The following is a 22,088-nucleotide window of genomic DNA, read 5'->3' as shown; positions in this document are numbered from 1 at the left end:
ACCACGGTAACGACTTCTGTCATTTTAATACACAAATATAATCAATCATCAGTGTGTAAAATTACACATTAAATATCAGATCTCATAATTAATTAAGCTTTCTCTCTCTCCCTGTCTTTCTTTACCTGTCTCTCTCTGTTTTTCTCTGTCCGTCTGTCTGTCTGTTTTTCTCTCTCTCTCTTTGTCTGTCTCTCTCTGTCTCTGTCTCTACCTGTCTGCCTCTCCCTGTCTTTCATCAAACAGTGATGAACATGTTTCCTTGCTTGCCCACTGAGTCCATGAGTGTGAATAAGGAGCACACAGGAAGTGCACAATGAAGACAGGATGTGCCCAGTGCACACAGGAAGTGTCTGTGGGCATAAATCTGAATCCCACATGACCATTTTTACTCTTCAGACATCTTTATTGGTGTTTGTTTATGCAGCCTTCCCCACACTCCGGGAGACACAAACTCCGCCCACAAAACTACATGACTGCTTAGATCTTAAATACCAACAAAAAAGGTTTTACACACACACACACACACACACACACACACACACACACAGAGCATTTGAACATTTATCCGCAGCATTAAGCCTGTAATATCTCAGTGTATTGTTGTGTTACTCCTCTGAAACCGTGTCAAATGAACAGTAGTGAACAGTAGTGAACAGTAAAGCTGTGTAACTCCGAGAGTCAGAAATGTAAATCCTGTGAAATTTAAGAAGTTAAAACTGTCACCCCGATCAGGAGAAGGGCTCGGTGCTGGAGGCCTGTGGTACGCGGCAATATTTTGTTAGAAGCTGAAGTGTTTAGCAGTCACAGTTACTTTAAGTATACAGAGAACTAACTTGTACACAGACTGCAGCTGAAACGAGAGCTGACGTGCAGAACAGTAAAAGCGGATTTTATTCCAGATCAGACGCATGTGTGTACTATGCCAAAGGACATTGCGCAATCAATGCACAAGCATTTTCCTTATAAGCATGTTTAAGCAGTCTAAATCAGCACTGATCGCATGTCACCCTGAATAAACTTCATGAACCTCGTGCGTATATATCCACCTCAATAAGAACGTCAAGTCATAACGGGAAAGTTCGTTCTCTCCAGGTACATGGGCCACGTCCTCATCTAAAATGAATAACGAGAGGCCAAGGTGGTTCCGTATTGAGCCGAGGTACTGCACCAGATGCAGTATCGGGTATCGGTTCATCATCGTTACTCATTCACTTGTACAAAATGCTCCGATACGGACATCTCGTACCCGCTGAGGATTCATGACGTAATCTCAGCGAACACTGTCATGCTAATGACGTGAAACAACAGCAGTCTGGATGTATCTCACGCTCAGTGATCAAATCAAAGCAGGTGGCTGTAAACATTCCCCTTAAAAGAGAACTGAAGTCATTTTTAAACTTGCTTTATTTCTTAATTAACGTGTTATTCGATTACGTTTTCGGTTTTAGTAACCTTATATCGTGACTCGTATTGGCAACTAATTGCAATTAAATATTATACTTATCGGCTTAGGGCGGCACGGTGGTGTAGTGGTTAGCGCTGTCGCCTCACAGCAAGAAGGTCCTGGGTTCGAGCCCCGTGGCCGGCGAGGGCCTTTCTGTGTGGAGTTTGCATGTTCTCCCCATGTCCGCGTGGGTTTCCTCCGGGTGCTCCGGTTTCCCCCACAGTCCAAAGACATGCAGGTTAGGTTAACTGGTGACTCTAAATTGAGCGTAGGTGTGAATGTGAGTGTGAATGGTTGTCTGTGTCTATGTGTCAGCCCTGTGATGACCTGGCGACTTGTCCAGGGTGAACCCCGCCTTTCGCCCGTAGTCAGCTGGGATAGGCTCCAGCTCGCCTGCGACCCTGTAGAAGGATAAAGCGGCTACAGATAATGAGATGAGACTTATCGGCTTATTCAGTTTTTAGCCATGTTGAATTTAGTTCGTTTGGTCCACGGCAGGCGTCGCTTATCCACGCGATCTTCATGAGACTTGGGCGAGACTTCGAAACGTGACATGTCAGCCAGGTGTCATTTTGAAAACTGTTTTCCAAACGAAGTATTGCACAAAAACGAGTTTAAATGACGATTACTGCCTACTCTTTTCAAACTTTCCTGATTGCTATCAAAACAAACAAAACTTCCGGCTTGATTACGTCAGCGTTTGAAAGAGGGCGCGTGCGTCTTTTAACAGCGTTGGCAGATGTTGGTCCTCAATGTATTTTGATAATAAAAAATTTGCCTTCAGTTCCCCTTTAAGAAGTAAACTATTATTATTCTAATATTTTTACATTTACATTATCACTATAATCTCGTCATGAACTACTGTAAAATGTCATCAATGAATACTTATCCTCAAAATCTCCACTGACGAAATGAACCCTGATCTCCATACGGGTAAGAGAACAGGTGAGCATCTGTACTGTTCATAAAATAAACATGCTATTTACAGTAATATAATAAACAGCAAGGTCAGTAAAGATGTGTGTGTGATAGCATTCCTAAATGACAAAAAAAAAAAGAACGCAAACAGTGTCAGAGTCAGTCGCTGTGCCGTGCTGTGATTGGCTCGTGTGTGAGTTTTCTGTGATTTAAAAGTGGGAAAGGTCAGAGTCACTAACAGGCTCGTGTGTGTGTGTGTGTGTGTGTTTTACAGGTCTTGGTCTGATGTGTGAACTGATCTGCCCCTGAACTCTACTGTCGCCTTCCAAACTCCTCAAATACCACAACGTATTTTGATTATTGCTCAAGACTACTCAGCACAGATGGATTATGGGAGAAGTGGAACGCAGCATCAGCCAGCGCCCTCTCTCGCAATTACTCTGTTTTTAGGAGGGAATTATACGATCCAGAAATAACAGCAGTGAAAGCTCCGGGCTTGGAGATAACTCAGCGGTGGGTTTGTTTACCCCGGACAGTGCTGGAGTTTAGGTATTGCTGCTGTGTGGCTGCCATGACCACAAAGACCACAATTACCCCACAGGAATGCCCTTTTACCCCCTCTGTACTGTTCATCATTATTCCATAAAACACAGACTCAAAAAAACCCTGCAGCTCTCTGACCTCTAATCCTGAATTACACTCACTGATCATTACACTTATATATATATATATATATATATATATATATATATATATATATATATAAAAAATACAATAACTAATATATAATAATACACACAATAATACACAACAACTATTAACTGACAATTAGTGTTCTCTCTCTCTCTCTCTCTCTCACACACACACACACACACACACACAGTCTTTCTCCTAAACACAAATGTGTTCAGTACAAGGCCATTATTTTTAAATAAATGTATTGTGTGTGTGTGTGTGTGTGTGTGTGTGTGTGTGTGTGTGTGTGTGTGTGTGAGATGATGGTAATATAAGAAAGAAAATGTCACCCTTGACCCTGACTGAGCAATCTGATTTGAAGAAAGCTGTCCACAGTTTCTGCTTTGGCACTGAGACACGATTTCGACATTTTGGGAAAAAAAACCCACCCGCTGTGTTCTAAACACACACTCCGCTGTGTTCTCTACACTGTTCTAAACACACACTCCACTCATGTGTGAAGATGTGAAATGTTTAATGTGATGCAAAAATGTGTAACTTCTGTTACTGAAATAATTTCAGTCGGGTCGGGTATCGTTTGGGGTTTTCCTCATACCAGTGCTAAAGCAATGCTTTTAACACGGTGCCTGAACTGAGACTTTAAGCAAAAACAAACAAACAAACAAACAAACAAACAAACAAAAAAGCACAAAATAAAGGTTGATAACATTAAACTGCTTTTTAATTTCTAAAGCAAATTTAATCTTCAAATTGAACAATATATATTTCTGCTTTTTAACCCTGTTAGCTAACAGTCTGTGTCTGCTCCCATCAGAGCACGTGAATGTTAAGTCGTGATGACGTGAGGTGCGGCGATGCTTATGTTCCCTGTAACGTCCGTTTCAGAGCACCAGAGGACAAATATATTATTAAACTGACAATATTTTATTACACTGGTTGATTTGTGTCATTATTAGAAAGAATGGAGTATAATAAAGTGCAAATTAAAAAAAAAAAGTTGAGGGTTTTTTTCCAGTTTATTTGCAGAAAAATATTAGCAATAAAAAAGACTTTTGATTTCCAAATCATTTTGCTGTAGTTGCTAAAGTTGAACCCTGTGGCACAGCGAGAGTAAATGTGTAATCACTTATTTTAAAAAGTATATAATTAATAATCATTAATAAAATATACAGTATACTATAAAATTAATATTTGCTCCTGAACTCCTACAGTAATATAATGTAATAACATGCATTATTATCCATACAGGAGACTTTTTCAATGGAATAAAAACGTGTTCTATTCCCTTCGAGCAGGTTTCATTCATTTGGTTTGATAGCATGCAATATTGTTAGCATATCGCTTATCCTACGTGTATTACATCACTCTACCCAATGGAGAATGAGCATTGAATATGGTTTACGATATTGCACGGTTGTCAAGATATGACGTCACACATCGGAGCTGATGTGAATATCCAATGAGAGAGTTTTTTGCTGTGCATGCGCACAAGCATTTCTTTGTCCGCCAGGAAAGAGAAAGACTCGCTGAACACCCGAAAGGCTGTTTCAAACGCGCTGAACACCCAAGAGTATACCAGCTCCGAAATCTGCGTTGTGAGTCGGTCCGTTAGATACCAATCATATAGAAACCAGTACCATATCAGCACCAGGTTCAGTACAAAAACCTGTTTGTTTTGAGCTTTGCAGGCAAGAACTCCGTGAGGACACAGCCGTTATCGCTGTCCTCTATAAGAGTGTTATACCTGATGTTGTTTTTTTCACAAACTCTTCTGTAACTGAAATCTGAGTTTGAGGGATTTTTTTCCTGAATGAAGGATTTCAGAAATCCTTCACCTGATCTCAGTCAACACAGAGCCATTATTCAAACTCAATTGGACCAGGAGTAGATTTCAAAAACCTACCGTCTATTATAACGTCGTTAGAAAGTAATTACGCCCCTGGTGTGAGATAATGAGAGTTTAATGTCCCTCATGGCCACCCGTAGAGAGCGAGAAAAAGGTGTCCTTCAGGGGAAGGTTAAACTCTGGGTAATGCACAAAGAGTGTTTATTTATCAGATCAGCTACAATTCATCAGTGGGGTTTAGAACTCTACTGGGGTTCAGTAAAGTGGGCAAACAACAGCAACACACACGCACATGATCTAAACTGGAAAAGAAATAAAAACAAATCAGACAATCTCCACTTTAAACAGGGAAAGAGATGGTACAGTAACACTTTGGATAACAATGAGCTGAGAGAGAGAGAGAGAGAGAGAGAGAGAGAGAGAGAGAGAGAGAGAGACTGTAAAATGCACACAGACCTTTTCTTAATAAAATATAGTTAGAAGAAGAAACCTTACTCAAGCACAGTGAAATTCGTCCTCTGCATTTAACCCATCTGAAGCAGTGAACACACACATGCACACACAAGTGAGCAACAAGCACACACACACACACACACACACACACACACACACACACACACACACACACACAGAGGGCAGTGGGCAGTGATGCTACAGCGCCCGGGGAGCAACTGGGGGTTCGGTGCCTTGCTCAAGCGCACTTCAGCCCAACCTCAGGCCGCCCCATGTTAACCTAACCGCATGTCTTTGGACTGTGGGGGAAACCGGAGCACCCGGAAGAAACCCACAGACACGGGGAGAACATGCAAACTCCACACAGAAAGGCCCTCGCCGGCCACTGGGCTTGAACCCAGAACCTTCTTGCTAATAACCTTCTTGCGATAATGTTAACAACGACACCACCGTGCCACCAACAGACACCTGAATGTAACCAAAATATAAGGAAATATAACACTGGGGCTGGATTACACACACAACCCCTCACTACAACACCTGAACCATAAACACCACACACACACACACACATACACACACAGGACAGTAACGTTTAACACAAATACATTCTCTCACATCTTTAATAACTCCACATCAACACTTACTCTATCTCCTCCCACAGCACACACACACATTCACACCCCTCACAGTGGCTTACTCCTCACACAGGGAGATGTTTCGGAGGAGCACACACATTTGTAGACTTCAGTTTACATTGAACAGTGCCGTGTGCATCATCGGTCACTAGGTAACACACATAACCATTTGCTATTGACTAGTTTAATTACTGGACACATTTTCAATCCCGTCTCACAGAAAAAAGTGTTCGCTTTGTTCACAACGTATCTGTAACGTAATATCAACATTCTGACAAAAAGCATCAAACGTTCACTCAAATCATCTGTATGTCACGTTGTGCACCAGTGTATTCTTACCGCTACGCTGTTTGAAAAAGATTGACAGTCTACTGCAGGGGTGGGCAATTATTTTTTCCATGGGGCCACATGAGAAACAGAAAATTTTGTGGAGGGCCGGACCAAAAGGCTGAACTAAATTCTGCATAATATTAATTGTATTTCTTTATATAAAGCAGTAAATAACATTGTTTTTACAAGCTGCTAAGACTGGTAAGAGTATGGAAAACATGAGGTTGCCTTACAAACAATGTCATTTATTCAATCAAATTTCCCAAAACAATGGTGAACAAAATGTGAACGTTTGTACCATTTTTTTCAGTCACATTCACCCCAAAACACAATAAAGACATCACAATATTGTCTTTCTACTCCAAATATCAAGCAAGATACATCATATTATAATACTGATGCCCACATTTGTAGTCTAATCACCTCATTTGGTGTTTTTCAGTTTTTTATTTGTTCAGTGAGAGAAATCTCGTCTCTGTTGGTCTTTAACGAGCGCATCAGAGTCAGGTTGAATGTCTGAGGTGGAGATGCGAAGCACAGCTGACAGATGATCATCAGTCGATTCGGTGTAGGTATCAGATCTACAGATCGGCTCGGGCTCCGGCGCCTGCTGGTGACGTCACACTATGTGATTGGCTGGACCGTTTGAAGGATGACATACAAGTTTGTGGTTGGTCTGGACAAATTACGGAATTAGTTATCGCGGGATTAGGTTTCGTGGGATTTCATGTCATGTTCATGTCGCGCGCATTGCATTTTTGTTGAACACAACTTCAAAATAAAAGCAATGCACATTCAGTCCACGCATGAGGTAAAATTAGAAAATACATTTATTTTGTAATTTCTAATTAACCTTACGCGGGCCGGTCAGAATGAACCAAAGGGCCGGATGTGGCCCGCGGGCCGTAAAATGCCCAGGTCTGGTCTACTTAGTAAAAAAATTTACATCATTAATTTAACCTGTGCTACCGTAGCAAATAAATAAAACTAAAACGCATATATAAATATAAATAACCTGTTCATCAGTGTGGGAAATAAGGCCGGACCGGCGGACACTGACTGGTAATTTTCACATTTGTCCGTCTGTATTTCAAAACCCTCAAACCGGATGACCCATGAAAACATTGTACAGATATGAGTTTAATCTACTTCCATTTTTCTTTCAAATGTTACGCTGGGTGAATACATTATGTCGTAACACGGCCTGTGAAATGGAGGCCCCCACGGGCCCAAATTTAAAAATTCATAGCTCAGCTACTGATAGTCCCAGCCCCACCAAAATTTACAGGCACCTCCCTCTCCTTGAGCCCTTTTGAACTAGCACAGGCACGGCTCGCTACAACCCCGCCTCAGCCCGTTATACGCCCTCGAAAACCCTGCATGAGGGCTGCTCGCCAGAAACTTTAATATGAGCCCTGGCTCGAGCCAGCCTTTAAAAATTCCTAACTCGGCCACTGAAGGTTGTAGCCCTGCAAAACTTTACAGGCACCTCCCTCTCCCCGAGTGGCACACTAAAGAAGACAATAACAATCCACTCAGTATTCACTGTTGTTTTTATTGCACGATGCAGGTGAACTAGTGTTTCAGGGTTGACAGGATCTGATTGATCCAGTCAGTTGATTAAGAGTTCAGCTTACATCAGACTTTGCAGTACAGTATTAGGTTACCTGCCAATCAGTGGTTATGTTGTTATTATGATGTGCATTTTTTTCATTCATAATAAGAATGACAGTCAGTCATATGCTTTGTAGGATGTAGATTTATATTTTAATAGAGTTTAATAGAATTTTCTTCTATTTTCTAAGTTCTACTCCAGCAGATTTTAGTCTAAATGCCGAATAATATGACCATGTCTAGTTTTGAGTCATTTTAAAAGTCATTTTATTACAGTTACTTGGACTCTTGTACTGAAAATTTTAACTCTATTTAAGAATAGTTGTGTTGTTAATTACTACATTTCTTATACACTTATTATAAACATCGTATAAAATCATCATTGTTGACAGAATGTTTCATGAGTGTTATTATAGTACCAATATATGAGAACCAGTAAGTTGTAACCAGCTGGAACATCCTTGGGCCCCCCAGACTTTGTTCTAGACATGGAACTGACCTGTGTGTGCTACTGTTTTCTTGGGTAGAACTTTAAACAGGTTTTTATTGAATCTTCTGACATTTTCTTATACATTATACTCAATTTGTAGTGTAATTAGCAACTAATGTCGAGTGTAATTTGGCCTTTGAAGATCACAAAAATGTGCCTGGAAATAGCTGAGAAGCATCTCCAGGCAACTAAGGCCCTTCAGCTTCTGGGGCCCTAAGGCAGGCCCCGGACACTCCGCTACATTGTTCCGGGCCTTTGGCCAGTCATTCAGACAGGCTGAAATTTGGACGGACAGACAACATTTCAGACTCGTCTGTCCTGTGGCGGTCTTCTTAAAATCCCTTATTTCCCGCACTGCTGTTCATTATGATGCCGTAGACGTATTTCAGACATTAATCCATGTCCCATCTTCACTTGACGCTGTAGTGCACTTGTGTGAAATGTGACAGACTCATGTTGGGGAAAAATGCTAATTGAGGAGTTTGCTAACTGAGGAATAAAACGTGTGCTGAGACTTTTGGACCCGAGTGTATATGTGGCTGCCAGAAACTTGGCTGCGTGTGATTAACTTTAGCTGAACTCTGGTTATTAATGCTAGTGCGCGAGTTGGTTTATGATTAATAATAAAACGATGACGTATTTTTGGGAGAAGCGTTATGAGAAAAAACAGGGGTTATTAGACAAGAAAACCTTCTCAGATCATCTCTATTAGTCACCTAAAACATCACTACTTAACTTTCTAAGATAACACAGAGCCTGTGATACACACACACACAGATGCAGGTGGAAAAGGACTTATTGAATAACTAAACCGAGCGTCCTCAGAGAAATGGTAAGAGGAAAAACAAACGAGGGGTCTTTTTCCAGACTGAATTAAAAAGGTATTACAGACTTTGTTGCGTGAGTAAAGTACAAACAAAAATGGGGAAAAAAATCAAACACAATATATGACGTTTATGCGCGCACACTCGGCCAATGCCGATCTCAGATCTGAGGAATTTCCAAAACTTGGACACGATAAGAGGCGTGAAAGTGTTTCCTAATCTTAAATCTTAAACCTGAGGGAACAGGCTGTAGTCTATGACATTTTTATTAATATGACAATGAACACAACAATCAGCAAATGTTTTAAGTGAAGTGCGTTGAGACAGGGATTGCTCTAGTGGTTTATATTCAGTTTAGTTGCATATAACTGGATTATTTTTCTTCTCAACAATGCACAGAACAGAGCTAACGTATTTATCATCTCAGATCATGGTTCAGATGGAAGGGGCATCATCTGATCTCTGATTACACATTTACACTGGAGATCTAATGACTCCTAACCGCAGGCGATCTGTACCTCCTCCCTCAGTCCTGTTTAAGTGTTAAAAATGTCTCATTGGTGTTTAAAGAACACTTCTTTTAGGTGCACTTTGAACTTCTCTCGACAGTAGCATCATTAAAAAATGAGCGTTTCCTGGCTCTCTGTTCTTCTGTTGTTTGCATATAAACTGTAGTGGAGAGCAGTGATAAGCAGCATCCTTCACACTCCTCTGATCGTTTATTTATCCTCGCCAATGACTCTCTGTTTCCAAAGGAGATCTGGTGTCTCGTTTCCACGGCGATGGGTGGGAACCTGAAGCTTCAATAACAAAAAAGTGCCTGGAGGAAACGATGGAGTGAGGAGAGCGAGGACAGCAACAGAGCTGGTGTTTGGCTTAAAGTGGAGAAGCAGAGAGTCAGTCTGGAAATGACGCTTGGCTTTATTCAGCTCACTCAGGACAAATAAACAGGCAGATGTGACGTGATTAGGAGTGTGGAGATCTGCCTTGAGGTATTGAACATTAGTAAGTTGTGGTGTGATAATGAAAGGTAAAGCTTTTAATAAGTCAAACTTGTGGAACAGTGGAATTAATGATGTGTCTCGTTGTCTCAGGCAATCTCCATGATCATTATAAACAGTCCTGAGTGTCATGGAACACTGGACACATCTGCACACTAATCAGAACAGAACTGTTTAAACACATGAGCGGATTAAAGGAACTGCCCAATCGTGGTGGTGTGTGTTCTTTCTTCTTGGTGTCGGCTTTTCTACTTTGAAGTGTCTTTATCTTGGCTTATCTACAGCAGGTGTCTGATAAAGCATATCTACATATCTATAGCTGTGAACTTTGACACTGGGATTAGACTGGGCTCAGGAAAAAGTAGTAGAGCAGATAAACAGTCAGTAAATCAATTATCGGGCAGTCGAGGAATATTTATCTAATTTTTTTTTCTCGCCGAGGTAAAGTTTCATCATGAATTTCAGCAATGCAATACTGATTAATTGTAATGCAATAAATTGCCCCCTGTGTGTGTGTGTGTGTGTGTGTGTGTGTGTGTGTGTGCGCGCGCGCTGGAGCTACTGCAACACAAGATATATTTCAAAGCAACCTGGAAATCTGCTAATACACACTGCACTCTATTCTATCTTATTCTCTTCACACTCACTGGATATGAGCAATCGCGCGCTCTGATTGGCTACTCTTCTACTAGGCTATCAGCTCGTATGCCATGAGTAGAGAAAAACAAAATGGCGGAGTGTGTTGCTGAACGAACCAAAGACGAAATAAAAACTCTACTTGAAAATAAAACCCCAAAAAATACAAAAAAAAATAAAGAAGCAAAATATGGAATGAAAATATTTGAAGGTAAGAACGTATCTTTTTTTATTTTTCAAGAACTATTATTATTATCGCATTTTTCACAAATTGCTCCTGTCATTTCGCCGGTTTGTTTACATTCTAAGCGGAAATTATTGTCAGACGTTTTGTATAAAGTGTTTATTTGTTGAATTTGCAAAAAATAAAAATGCTCTGTTTCTAAAAATCCAGCGAATGTGGACAGAATAAAACACTTATTCCACTCAATCTTGGTGCTACGCGCCTCGTCAGCTATCAGCTCATGTACGACTCGATTTCGTGGAACAACTATTAAACATTACAGTTGTATTCCATATTATATTTCTTAAACAGCAGGGTCTGCTTATTGATTGATCTGGAACCGAGTTTCACTGGTGATGCACTGATTGTTTACGCCCCACCAGTAAACATCACAAGAACATTTATTTACTCAGAAGTCTGATTCAGTAAAGACAGCGCTTGTCCAGTAGTTCAGAACGTCCTCATACTGCACGTCAAGTCCCTGCTCATTTACACTGCTCATCTCCTAAAGTGCAGCCAGGCAGGACAAGAACAAGGAGGCAACAGTGAAATACGACATGCCATTACTCTCAAACATCATTACATTCATGCCACTCTCCATCTCTCTCTGTATGCAAATCTCTCCATCTCTCTCTGTATGCAAATCTCTCCATCTCTCTCTGTATGCAAATCTCTCCATCTCTCTCTGTATGCAAATCTCTCCATCTCTCTCTGTATGCAAATCTCTCCATCTCTCTATGGAAACTTGTGTTCAGTGCTTAGATTTACAGCAGTTGATTAAAGCAAACACACCAACATCTCTCATCACGAAGAGAAGAGGAGAGAAAATATGAGGGGAATAGAAGAGGAGAAAAGAAAAGAAAATGAGAAAGAGAAGAGAAAATAGAGGAGAGAAAATAGGACTGAAGACAAATGAAGAATAAGCAAGAGAATAGTAGAGAAGAGAAATGCAGTTCTCCTCCTCCTCTGTGAAAAGCGACTCATTCCCTTGTTCCCTCGTTCTCTCCAGCTCTTGGTTTCAAAGCCGAGGTCACGGTCTGTGGGCTTGTAAAAGGAATCTGGCTCACATTATGGATCCAATCAGTGTTACAAAACCGAAACCTCAAAAATGAAAGCAGCACTCCAGGGAAAGAGAGACAGAGAGAGAGATGGGGAGAGAAAGAGAGAGAGAAGGGGAGAGAGAGAGAGATGGGGGGAGAGAGAGAGAGAGACGGCCTTGTCCCAAATGCAGCCTAGTGTTTAAAACTACACTGGAGATGAAGACGCTGGAATGCTGAGAGATGTTCTGCTGTAAGGAATCCTGGCCTTCACTGTGGTTCATCCTCATCATCTCTGAGAAGAAGATGGATCAGCGACGCTCAAATAATCGCAGATTTACAGTTTCTCTTATTCTGTAAATCTAAAGAGACGGGACACAACACTGTGAAGCTGTCAAACACCACAGGGAGGTTAAATAATTTTAATACATTTGTTTTATGAACCAACATGTGTTTCTGATACTAATTGCGCTTCAGGACATCCCCCCCCCACACACACACACACTACAGGAGGGGTACAGGCAGTGGGTTTGAGCTTCATTAGCAGTATTTATTGAGTGACTGAGGCGAGTTCATTATCCTTGTATAATTGTAGATTTCAGTCAAATATCATGGACAGAAATTCTTCTCCATGTAAAATTCCTGAACTTTGTGGACTTTGAAGGATTTTTCAAGCAGTAATGTTTCTTTCCCCTGAGAACTCCACTGGAGATTCTCCAAACATCTCAGTTTCAAACCTGGCTGAAATAAACCTGCAATCTCTGTGCATCAGGAGTGAGTTCACTGCACAGTCAGGTCACATAACCTCCAGTGGTGAGCCAGGTGAGAGCTACACCTGTCCTTCAGTCAGCAGGTTTAAACGTCCAGGTCCAACAGCACTTAGTCCCCAAAATAGCTTGGTTTTTACTACTAAACTGAACTTGCTCAATGTGGCGGTTTCTGAAGAAATGAAGAGATTCTCTGAATATAAAACTGCAAAACACTCCCGTTCTGTGACAGCCCCGCCCCCTCCTGTGGTATTTCATGGCCTGTAATTGCATATTGGAAGGTGATCAGCTCTTACATTTTACTACATGATAACACGTGCATGATGAAGTCGGTGCAGTTCTACGTTCTGTCGTTACACATTTCTGTTTCTATAACATTTTAGCTTTATTCAGTTCAGAGACAATCTGCTGTGACATGTAACTGACTAAACACTGGACCATACTGAAGTCCGATATGATAAAACTAAAGAGTTGAGAAAAAGACAAAGCGTTCATAACTTCATAACATCAAAGGAGAAGAGTGGTATTATCACATTACAACAGATTTCATTTTAAGGTGTGTGTGTGTGTGTGTGTGTGTGTGTGTGTGTGTGTGTGTGTGTTAAACCAGCTGCAGATGGTTGGTTCAGGTCTGGTGTGCTGCAGTCTGGCAGTCATCAATTTCAATTTGCAGCAGGGTCCACATACACACACACACACACACACACACACACACACTCCTCTCACCGTGAGGTCCGGGCCTCACACCCACACCACCTCCATATGAGCTGCAGCAGAGACGTTCGGTGTGACGGTGAGATGTGGATTTAAATATCAGCCGTATTGAGTTTAAAATCGTATCAGTGGGTTATTTATGTACGTGTTATTTTCATTTTCCCAGCATCATGTGTTTCATACACTGTGCTACAAGGTGAACGTGTGTGTGTGTGTGTGTGTGTGTGTGTGTGTGTGCGCCTAGCGCACTCGCTGGGCCGTATTAGTGGTTTTGGGATACGGATATTACACGAGGACAGGACACCTCAGAAACTCCGGCCGGCTGTAACCCCCTGAAACCGTCGTATGCTTGGAGAACATCATCCCTGCTGGGATGGATCCACACACAGCTGTAGGATAGTCGATGTGAAAAGTCATCCTTATGGACAACCGACGTTTCTACGTTCTTTGTGTTCTATAAAAGAGAATCAACTCAGTGAATGAGAGGATCTCAAAAGGATGGGATGATGCTCGGTGGAGAAACATCACTCACTTCAAACGTGGTCTTTCACACTGTCATTTCTCTCAGGAAAGCACCGTCATGTCTTTTTCTCGTTCTCTTTCTACTCGTCTCTCTTGGCTTCACGATCCTGAGATCCTGTACAATAACACGTTTTATGTTTCTCCATCACCGCTCCCGTATCTGAAGCTGTCCCATGAGATTGCTGTCATTCTATTGGTGGATTTTAGACGAGCATTGTAGCAGCACTCACACTGAGAGTTTAATCACGTATTTCTCACACTAACACACACTCTGTCCGTGTTAATAGAGGCACTAATTCAGCCGCTGGTGAGCGTCACACTCTCATGAACACACGACTCCTTTACAGCAAAATCGCGCCGAAAAAAATCTGTCAGGTGGAAAGGTTCATGATCAAAAGTATTTCCTTTTCCTTTTCTCAGTCTGTCTTGCTCTCTCATCTCCCTCCCTCCCTTTCTGTCTTTCTCTCTTCTTCTTCTGTTTCCCTTCCTCATTTTTTTTTTTTACTTGTATCTTTGATCTTTCATTTGGATGAAAATAAGTAAGTCTGCCATGTGGAAAGTTTGATTTATTCTGTATGGACCTTTAAAAAGAAAAATGTTTTCCGCTCTCTATCGTTCTCAGATTCCCTCTCTCCTTTTTTCTCAACTCTCGCTTTTTTTTTACCATTTTGCTTTATCAAGACATTAAAGAACGACAAGCAGAATAGCGGAAAAGCAAAGTGAAAACCATCTTGTGCTCTCTCTCTATTTATCCTATCCTTTCTTTTCTTTTGTTCTACTTTCCACTTTTTATTTTTGTTCGATTGACTTTATCAGTTTGACTTGAGATGAAGAAAAATGAAGAATGTGTGATGCAGAAGAGTGTTTATCTCTTTATCTCCTCCGTTCTCTTCTCTTCGAGCTGGTTCTTTCTTTGTTTTTCTCTCTCTTTTGACCAAAAATGTAAGCTTATACAGACAGACAGTAAACCACGAAGAGTACAAAAGTCTTTTCCTCTCTCTAACTTTCTTTATTTTCTCTCTCTCTCTCTTTCTCTATGTCACTTCTATTAGTCACGTGGGAGGTTTTAAGGTGATGAAGGGAAGGTGACCAAAGTGCAAAAGTGTTTTTCTTCTCTCTCTTCACCTGTTTTCTCTTCTCACCCTCCACCTTTTATTTGCCAGGTTTGATCCGGCGGGTGCTTTGAGGATGATAGACGCCGGTCCATAAACCCAGCGGGGCGGTTCGAACATTAACCAGCGGGCCTCCAGCCAACACGGCCGCGCTAATGCCTCTGTTCAATCACCTCTTTATAGACACGCACGCTGTTTCACTGATGGTACTGTTATATAAATGTGAGATAAAAAGCAAAGATCTGCTCACAGCTTGGAATTAAAGCTTGACGTGAAACTAAACTGCTGTTTGCTTTTACGATCTGAAGCGTCTGTGAGGCTGTAATTAAATCACTCATAATTACTGATTGCTGAGAGCATGTTGGATCTAATCTGTGTGTGAAACGTCTCGGCTCAGCTGTCTTCCTCATTCACTCAGCAAAGCTTCAAGCTGGAAAATTACAGTGATGAGAAAGAGAGAAGCGTGAGGTTCCACCTGGCTGCTGCTCCTAAACCCGAACTGTGTGTCTAAGAAAAGGAGTGGGGATAAAGAGTATATTCCTCAGACTACTGCTCTGACAGCCATGAGCAGGTCTGATACACACGCACTGAGGACATGAGGACGTTACTGAGCTGTAATTTCTGATGAATGTGTGTGAGTGTGTTTAATATTCCCCACCGCGCTGCGTTAATGGCCTCTAAGTGAGTTTATTGATCAATATCCCAAATATCTCATCAGTTAAGTACAGATAATTCATGGACTAGAAGGTGAATTATTACATGCTCTAATTAGCATTATAAAATAAATAAATTAATAAATAATTTGTATGTACATAAATATTAATAAACACATTTTTCTATTTATCTGCTCGCTCGCTCTCTCTCTCACACACACCTCTCTTCTCTGCCTCTTGTACAAAAAAGTACCGTGCTTTCTTTTCTCTATACATTGAGCAATGTTTGCTTTAACAGTCTCTTCTTCTCCCTCTCTCACATTATTTCAGTGCTGTGTGTGTGTGTGTGTGTGTGTTAGCACTGCGCTCAGAGAAACTCCGTTCAGGAATGTAAGGTCGTACCATCGGCTCATTGACAGCAAGATGGATGCAGTGAGTGACGCTCTTTTGTACCCTGCATTTTACACACACACACACACACACACACACACACACACACACACACACACACACACATCCTTTATAAAAATAAAGTGTCAAGGATTCATGGAACAATTCACTCCTCCTGCAAGACAGTTTAAACTCGTCATGTTGACATTTCCAGCCCAGGATCGTGTTCGAGGCCATGGACCCATCTCTCTCTCTCTCTCTCTCTGCATTTCTCTTTCCAGCACTTTGTCTCTTTCTATTTCTCTTTTTCCCATCTTGTCCTGATAAATTACAGTAAGTTTGTCCGAACAAACATTGGGTTATGACTCATATTAACAAGTCCCAGTAACGGATCCGTTCTCTTTCTATCAGACATGAATATATAAAACTTAATCAATACATTCTGTATTTTGGGAGCGGAATTAATAACAACATCAATAATAACAGTAATACTCAGATGTATATCGTGTATGTTGTTCCTGCAGGACTGTATGATCGTGCCAATAAAGAAGCTTTCACATTAATTAAATTTCAGCTCAGCCTTTTGGGGTTTTTCCCCCCACTATACTCAGAACCAGATTAACAACACCAAACCACCATCAAACCGCCAAATAGATCAAACCCCCGTCCAGTGTGAAAGGGACACCTTTGTCCTGCACACCACATCATAGCACATGCAGGTTCCTGGTCTTTTGTGCGCTTTACTCAGTTCACTGTGCATTCTAATATCACGTCCTTACTAACAGATCAAACCTGTGCATTTAGGTTTAAGGGTATTTTGCAAGTAACACTGCATTAGAGGTCTCATTTTGTTAATTTATTCACATGTTCACACTACGCATGATCCATCCAGGATATAACTTTTAATTCCATGCAGTAAAGGTTACGCTACCCCTGATAAATGAGGATATTGATCTCTTCCTAACATCCTTTCACTGACTGTATCTGTACTGTCTTATACACACACACACACACACGGAACATCACTCACTTCTAATAAAAAAATTGAAAAAAATTATGTTGTAATAATAATAATAATAATAATAACAACAATGATAATGTTATGTGTGGCTTCTTGTAATGGTTTTGGTTTATGGATAGTGAACAGGACGTACACTGAACATCTTCTTTATGGAGGGAAATAAGTTTCACACTTCCAACAAAAATACTTAACAGAAAGAAAAAGAAATAAAAGCTATTTAAAAGAACATTTTTCTAGCTTGCTGTCTTCATATTATATTTATAATATCATATTTATATCCCTCTTTATCTTTAAGAACATTCTGGAACTCCAACTGTTCCGGTCTTTACTGTATCGTAATGCTACTGAACCGCTAATGTCGCCTCATAGACAAAGCAGTGGTCCTTAATATCCACTTATGTGCCTTAATGCGTCTCACTCTGTGGCGCTGCGTGTGTGTTGTGTACAGTGGCACTGTTTTATCACTGTTTATAATCAGAATTTCATCACTGACATCATGAGCCTCATGTAAAGGAATTTTTTGTCTGACATTAATGTCCAGGTCCATGTTTACTCTGTAAGGAGGATAACAGTAAACAGCACAACAGCGGCTCAGTCACTTTAAAGTGATTTAAATGCACATGAGCTGCACCTACAGTGACTCTCTTCTCCCTGAAAGGTGGGGTTTATGTTCTTAAATCACGTGAGGAAGGTAACACACCTGTGTGACTTTAATGATGCTCTTCTCCTGTGTAAACACGTGTGCTCCCTACGGCACTGTTTAGATTTTATTTTAAAAAAGCCCGGTTTAAAAAAAAACTTATTTAATTGTTAATCATTGCATAATTATTGTTACTGACACGACTCACCGACACACTCGTTGGCCTCCCTGGCGGTCGCGCGCTGCCACGGTCGGTCGTAGTGGAACGGTTTGCACCTGTCGCACTCGGGTCCAGCCGTGTTGTGCTTGCACTCGCACACGAGCTCTCCGGTGCGGTCGCGCACGCAGCGCGAGGCATGCCCGTTGCACTTGCACCGGCCGCCCACCTGCAGGTCCGACACGGCGTAGAAGTGCGCGTCGTCCTCGTCCTCTGCCTCGGTCCTGCGGTCCTCACCGTGCAGGCGGCTGAACGCGATGCGGATGTCCGTGGCAGTGACCCAGTCCTGGAGCACGGGCGAGTTGTCGAAGTCGTGAGCAGACGGCCGGCCGTCCAGCGTGCTGAAGGCCACGAGGCCGCCCGAGACCGGCTGCTGCTGCTGGTGCGTGTCCGTGCACACAGCCTCCTGCTCGTTCTGCTTGGTGATGGCGGCCCGGTTCGGTCTGTTGTAGACTTTCCGGCACTGGCTCGAGTAGTACTGGAACGGAACCCACGTCTTGCCGTAGTCCATCGACTTGAAGATGGCCATCGAGTCCGGACGCAGCGAGCAGAACTGCGCGCTCACGTACGTCACCTCGAACTTCTTACCGAGAGACAGCGTCAGCGTCACGTTCTGTGGGTACCGTATGCCGTTCTCCGACTGCCAGCACGTCAGGTTGTGAGGGTTGTGCAGGTCGGTGAGGTGCGAAGCCGGATGGCGCCTTTTGGGGTCCGACGCGTCACACATGCGGCACTCGCGGCCCCGCTCTCCGCCGCCTCTCTCCGTCCCCACACAGTAGCGACTCGGTGTCTTCTGACCACACGTGCTGGACGCGCGCACTTCACGGCCGAACGCAGCGTTCACGAAGTCCGGGATGCAGCGGCGCGCCTGCCCGGTTTCCTCGTAGCACGGGTCCGGCGGCGACGAGCTCGCGAGCGCTTCCACCGAGGGCCGACAGAGCGCCGTGAGCAGCACGCCGAGCAACACCGCGCCACAGTCCACGAACATCATCATCATCATCTTCCCGGTTACCGTGTGCAGTGTGTAGTCCAGACGAACCCGCACAACAGCTGATACACCACACACAGCCCTTACCCAGTCCCTCAGTGTGTGTGTGTTCAGTGGAGACCGGAGCCGGTAGTCCTGCAAGAGGAGGAGACACACACACACACACACTCACTCACACGGTAAATTTAAAGGGAGTGCGGCTGGATACTGATCGTGTGTGTGTGTGTGTGTGTGTATAACTCCACCCTAAAAAGGACAAGATTTTATAAAACAATCCGCAGACTTTATAATTATTTTGTTTGAACATAAATCGCAGGAAGTGGATTTAACTCGGGTTAGATATCTCGGGATAATATTTCTACCTCAGACGGTGTGAAATCTCTCCCTCTCTCAGGAGCTCAGACTCTTCACCTCTTCTCTCCTGTAGTTACTCATGTCCAAAACGATTCTACAGGTTTTACTCAGTCGAGAAATGCCAGCAATACAATTCATTTTTAATGACTCGTCTGTTACAAAAGGTTTGTGAAATAATATTTTGGTCTTATCTGAAAAAACAAACTAAAAGAGCACTAAAGTGTGTGTGGAGATAAGGGCAACATTGTGGAACAGTGTAATGTTCTGTGATCTGAAAACAAGCTTAACATCATTTAAAAATTGTTTTGATATTTAATTGCTTAAACAATGTTTAATGCTTAATCGTGTAGGTTGAATCCTATATGCGCGCACGCACACACACACACACACACAGACAGGGGCAATGTATCTTATGCCAGGATCAGACTACATAATATTTTTGTCTTTTACGATGGTTGTGATTTCAGATTATCGCCATAAATTCTTGCTGTGTCTTGATTGGGAGACTGGTAACACTACACATTTGACCCTGACCCGAGGAAGGTCAAGCAGTTGTCAGTCAAGGAACACCACATCGCTGCTCTTTGATTATGTCACACTACAAAGCCAGATCATCATCCCTGTTGTCCAGATTCAGGTCCGACGCTGGAAATTTGTGTAGTCTGATCTCGGGATTAGTCAGTCCACCTGCTGGTATGTCTTTGGGAGGTAGGAGGAAACCAGAGAACCCAGAGGAACCTCATGTGGACATGAGGAGAACATGCACAGAAACTCTGCACTAACAGTAACCTGAGTGCAGGAACCATGGAACCAGGAATCCTGGAGCAGAGACTACAATGCTGTATCCATGATAATTAAAGGTAAATGACATGCACCTTCCTGAAGGTACTTAGCCAACTAAACATGTACCCTTGATGGTATCATGCTGGTAACGAGGAAAGGTACAGTCTGCTTCCTTCAGAATAAAACCAATTCTGACACCTTTCTAGGGTCCAAACAAAACAGACCAGCATTTTGAATAACTGTATTCTGTTTACAGTTTTGTTTTAATTTGTGTGTGTGTGATAGAAATGTGTGATGAATGTTCTACTTGTGAGCATTATTATTATTATTATTATTATTATTAAGAGTTTAGTTTCAGTAGAAAGCGCACTACTGCACTTCTGCTGCCACATCCCGAGCGCCACACAGCTGCATTCAAACAACGACATCCACCGGTAACTTCCACAACCAGTCAGTATTATTATACAGCAGTCTGGAGTACACACACTCACTCACTCACACACGTTCACTCACACACACGCTCATGCACACACTCACTCACACAAGCACACTCACACAAACACACTCACGCGCACACACACACACTCACTCACACATTCACTCACACACACACTCACACTCACTCACGCGCACACACACACTCACTCACACACACACACACTCACACAAGCACACTCACTCACTCACACATTCACTCATGCACACACACACATTCACACACACACTCACACACACTCACATTCACACTCACACACACTCACATTCACACACACACACACTCACTCACACACACACTCACTCACTCACACACACACTCACTCACACACACACACACTCACTCACACTCACTCACACACACACACACACACACACACACCCACACTCACACACACACACACCCACACACACACACACACACTCACTCACTCACACACACACTCACTCACACACACACTCACTCACACACACACTCACACAGCCGCACGCGCGTGCTGCGGTCAGAGAGCGTGCGCGCGCAGAATGGGAGCGCGCGCTCGGTGTGCTGTGAGGTAAATGTGTGCGGGAGATGCTAAGCTATCAACACGGCTAACTTTACCGCACATTAACCCCAAAGCCTGCGGGGGAAATAACGCTAAAGACGCCGATAAAACGGCGTGAACACCTGTGTGCTACATCACCATTTACATCACCGCTTTAGGCGACAAATATCACATTTCCACAATCAGCTAAAATAATATCATAATACTGGCACAACTTTTTATATTTACCTGAAACATTTCCACAGGACGGAGAGAGACTGAGTGCAGAGTCTCTCACTCCGCTGCTTTCTGCAGCTGCTTCAGGGTGTGATTAAGTCCAATTAGCAAGATTAGCTAACCAGCTTCACAGCTCGCTTTAAGAAAGTCATATAAGAAGTTAAATCGTTATCTAACTGTATTTATTGTAATTTTTCCTCTTGGTGATTAAAAGAGAATAAAGTGCAGCGCGGTGTGAAACAAACCGGCCGCCGCTCCCTCTGCGCAACTTCCGCTCACTCCACACGCGCGCGGACACGGACGCAACCATTACAACATCACCTGCACAATAATAATAATTATAATAATTATAATAATACACATTCAAAATGCGTTTAAATACCAAACTAGTTATAATTTATCATTAATAATTTCAACCTTTAACAGTGAGGTCCTAAATATTTATTATATTCTAATGTTATTAATAACAGAAATGTGTTTACATGTTGTAGGTCATTATAAATGAATTGTGATCATTATAG

The 22,088-nt window shown here is 42.3% G+C and overlaps 1 protein-coding gene across 4 annotated transcripts in view; it reads right to left on the bottom strand.

Annotated features, from left to right (window-relative positions):
- ntn1a (netrin 1a) overlaps positions 1–21,665 on the bottom strand; it is a 139,583-nt gene extending 117,918 nt beyond the window's left edge. Inside the window, exons 1-2 of one of the 4 annotated variants that reach the window (XM_060918557.1) lie at positions 21,580–21,665; positions 18,178–19,309 (exon numbers count right to left, since the gene is read on the bottom strand). In XM_060918557.1, coding sequence (XP_060774540.1) covers positions 18,178–19,309; positions 21,580–21,588 — 1,141 coding nt within the window. In that variant the 5' untranslated portion in view covers positions 21,589–21,665. The remainder of the gene's footprint in view (positions 1–18,177; positions 19,310–21,579) is intronic. The other 3 variants (XM_060918558.1, XM_060918556.1, XM_060918555.1) reach the window with 3 other exon arrangements.
- Positions 21,666–22,088: the final 423 nt, after the last annotated feature.

Source organism: Neoarius graeffei, chromosome 4, assembly GCF_027579695.1.
Source record: "Neoarius graeffei isolate fNeoGra1 chromosome 4, fNeoGra1.pri, whole genome shotgun sequence".
NCBI lineage: Eukaryota > Metazoa > Chordata > Actinopteri > Siluriformes > Ariidae > Neoarius > Neoarius graeffei.
This window is presented reverse-complemented; position numbering and strand designations above follow the sequence as displayed.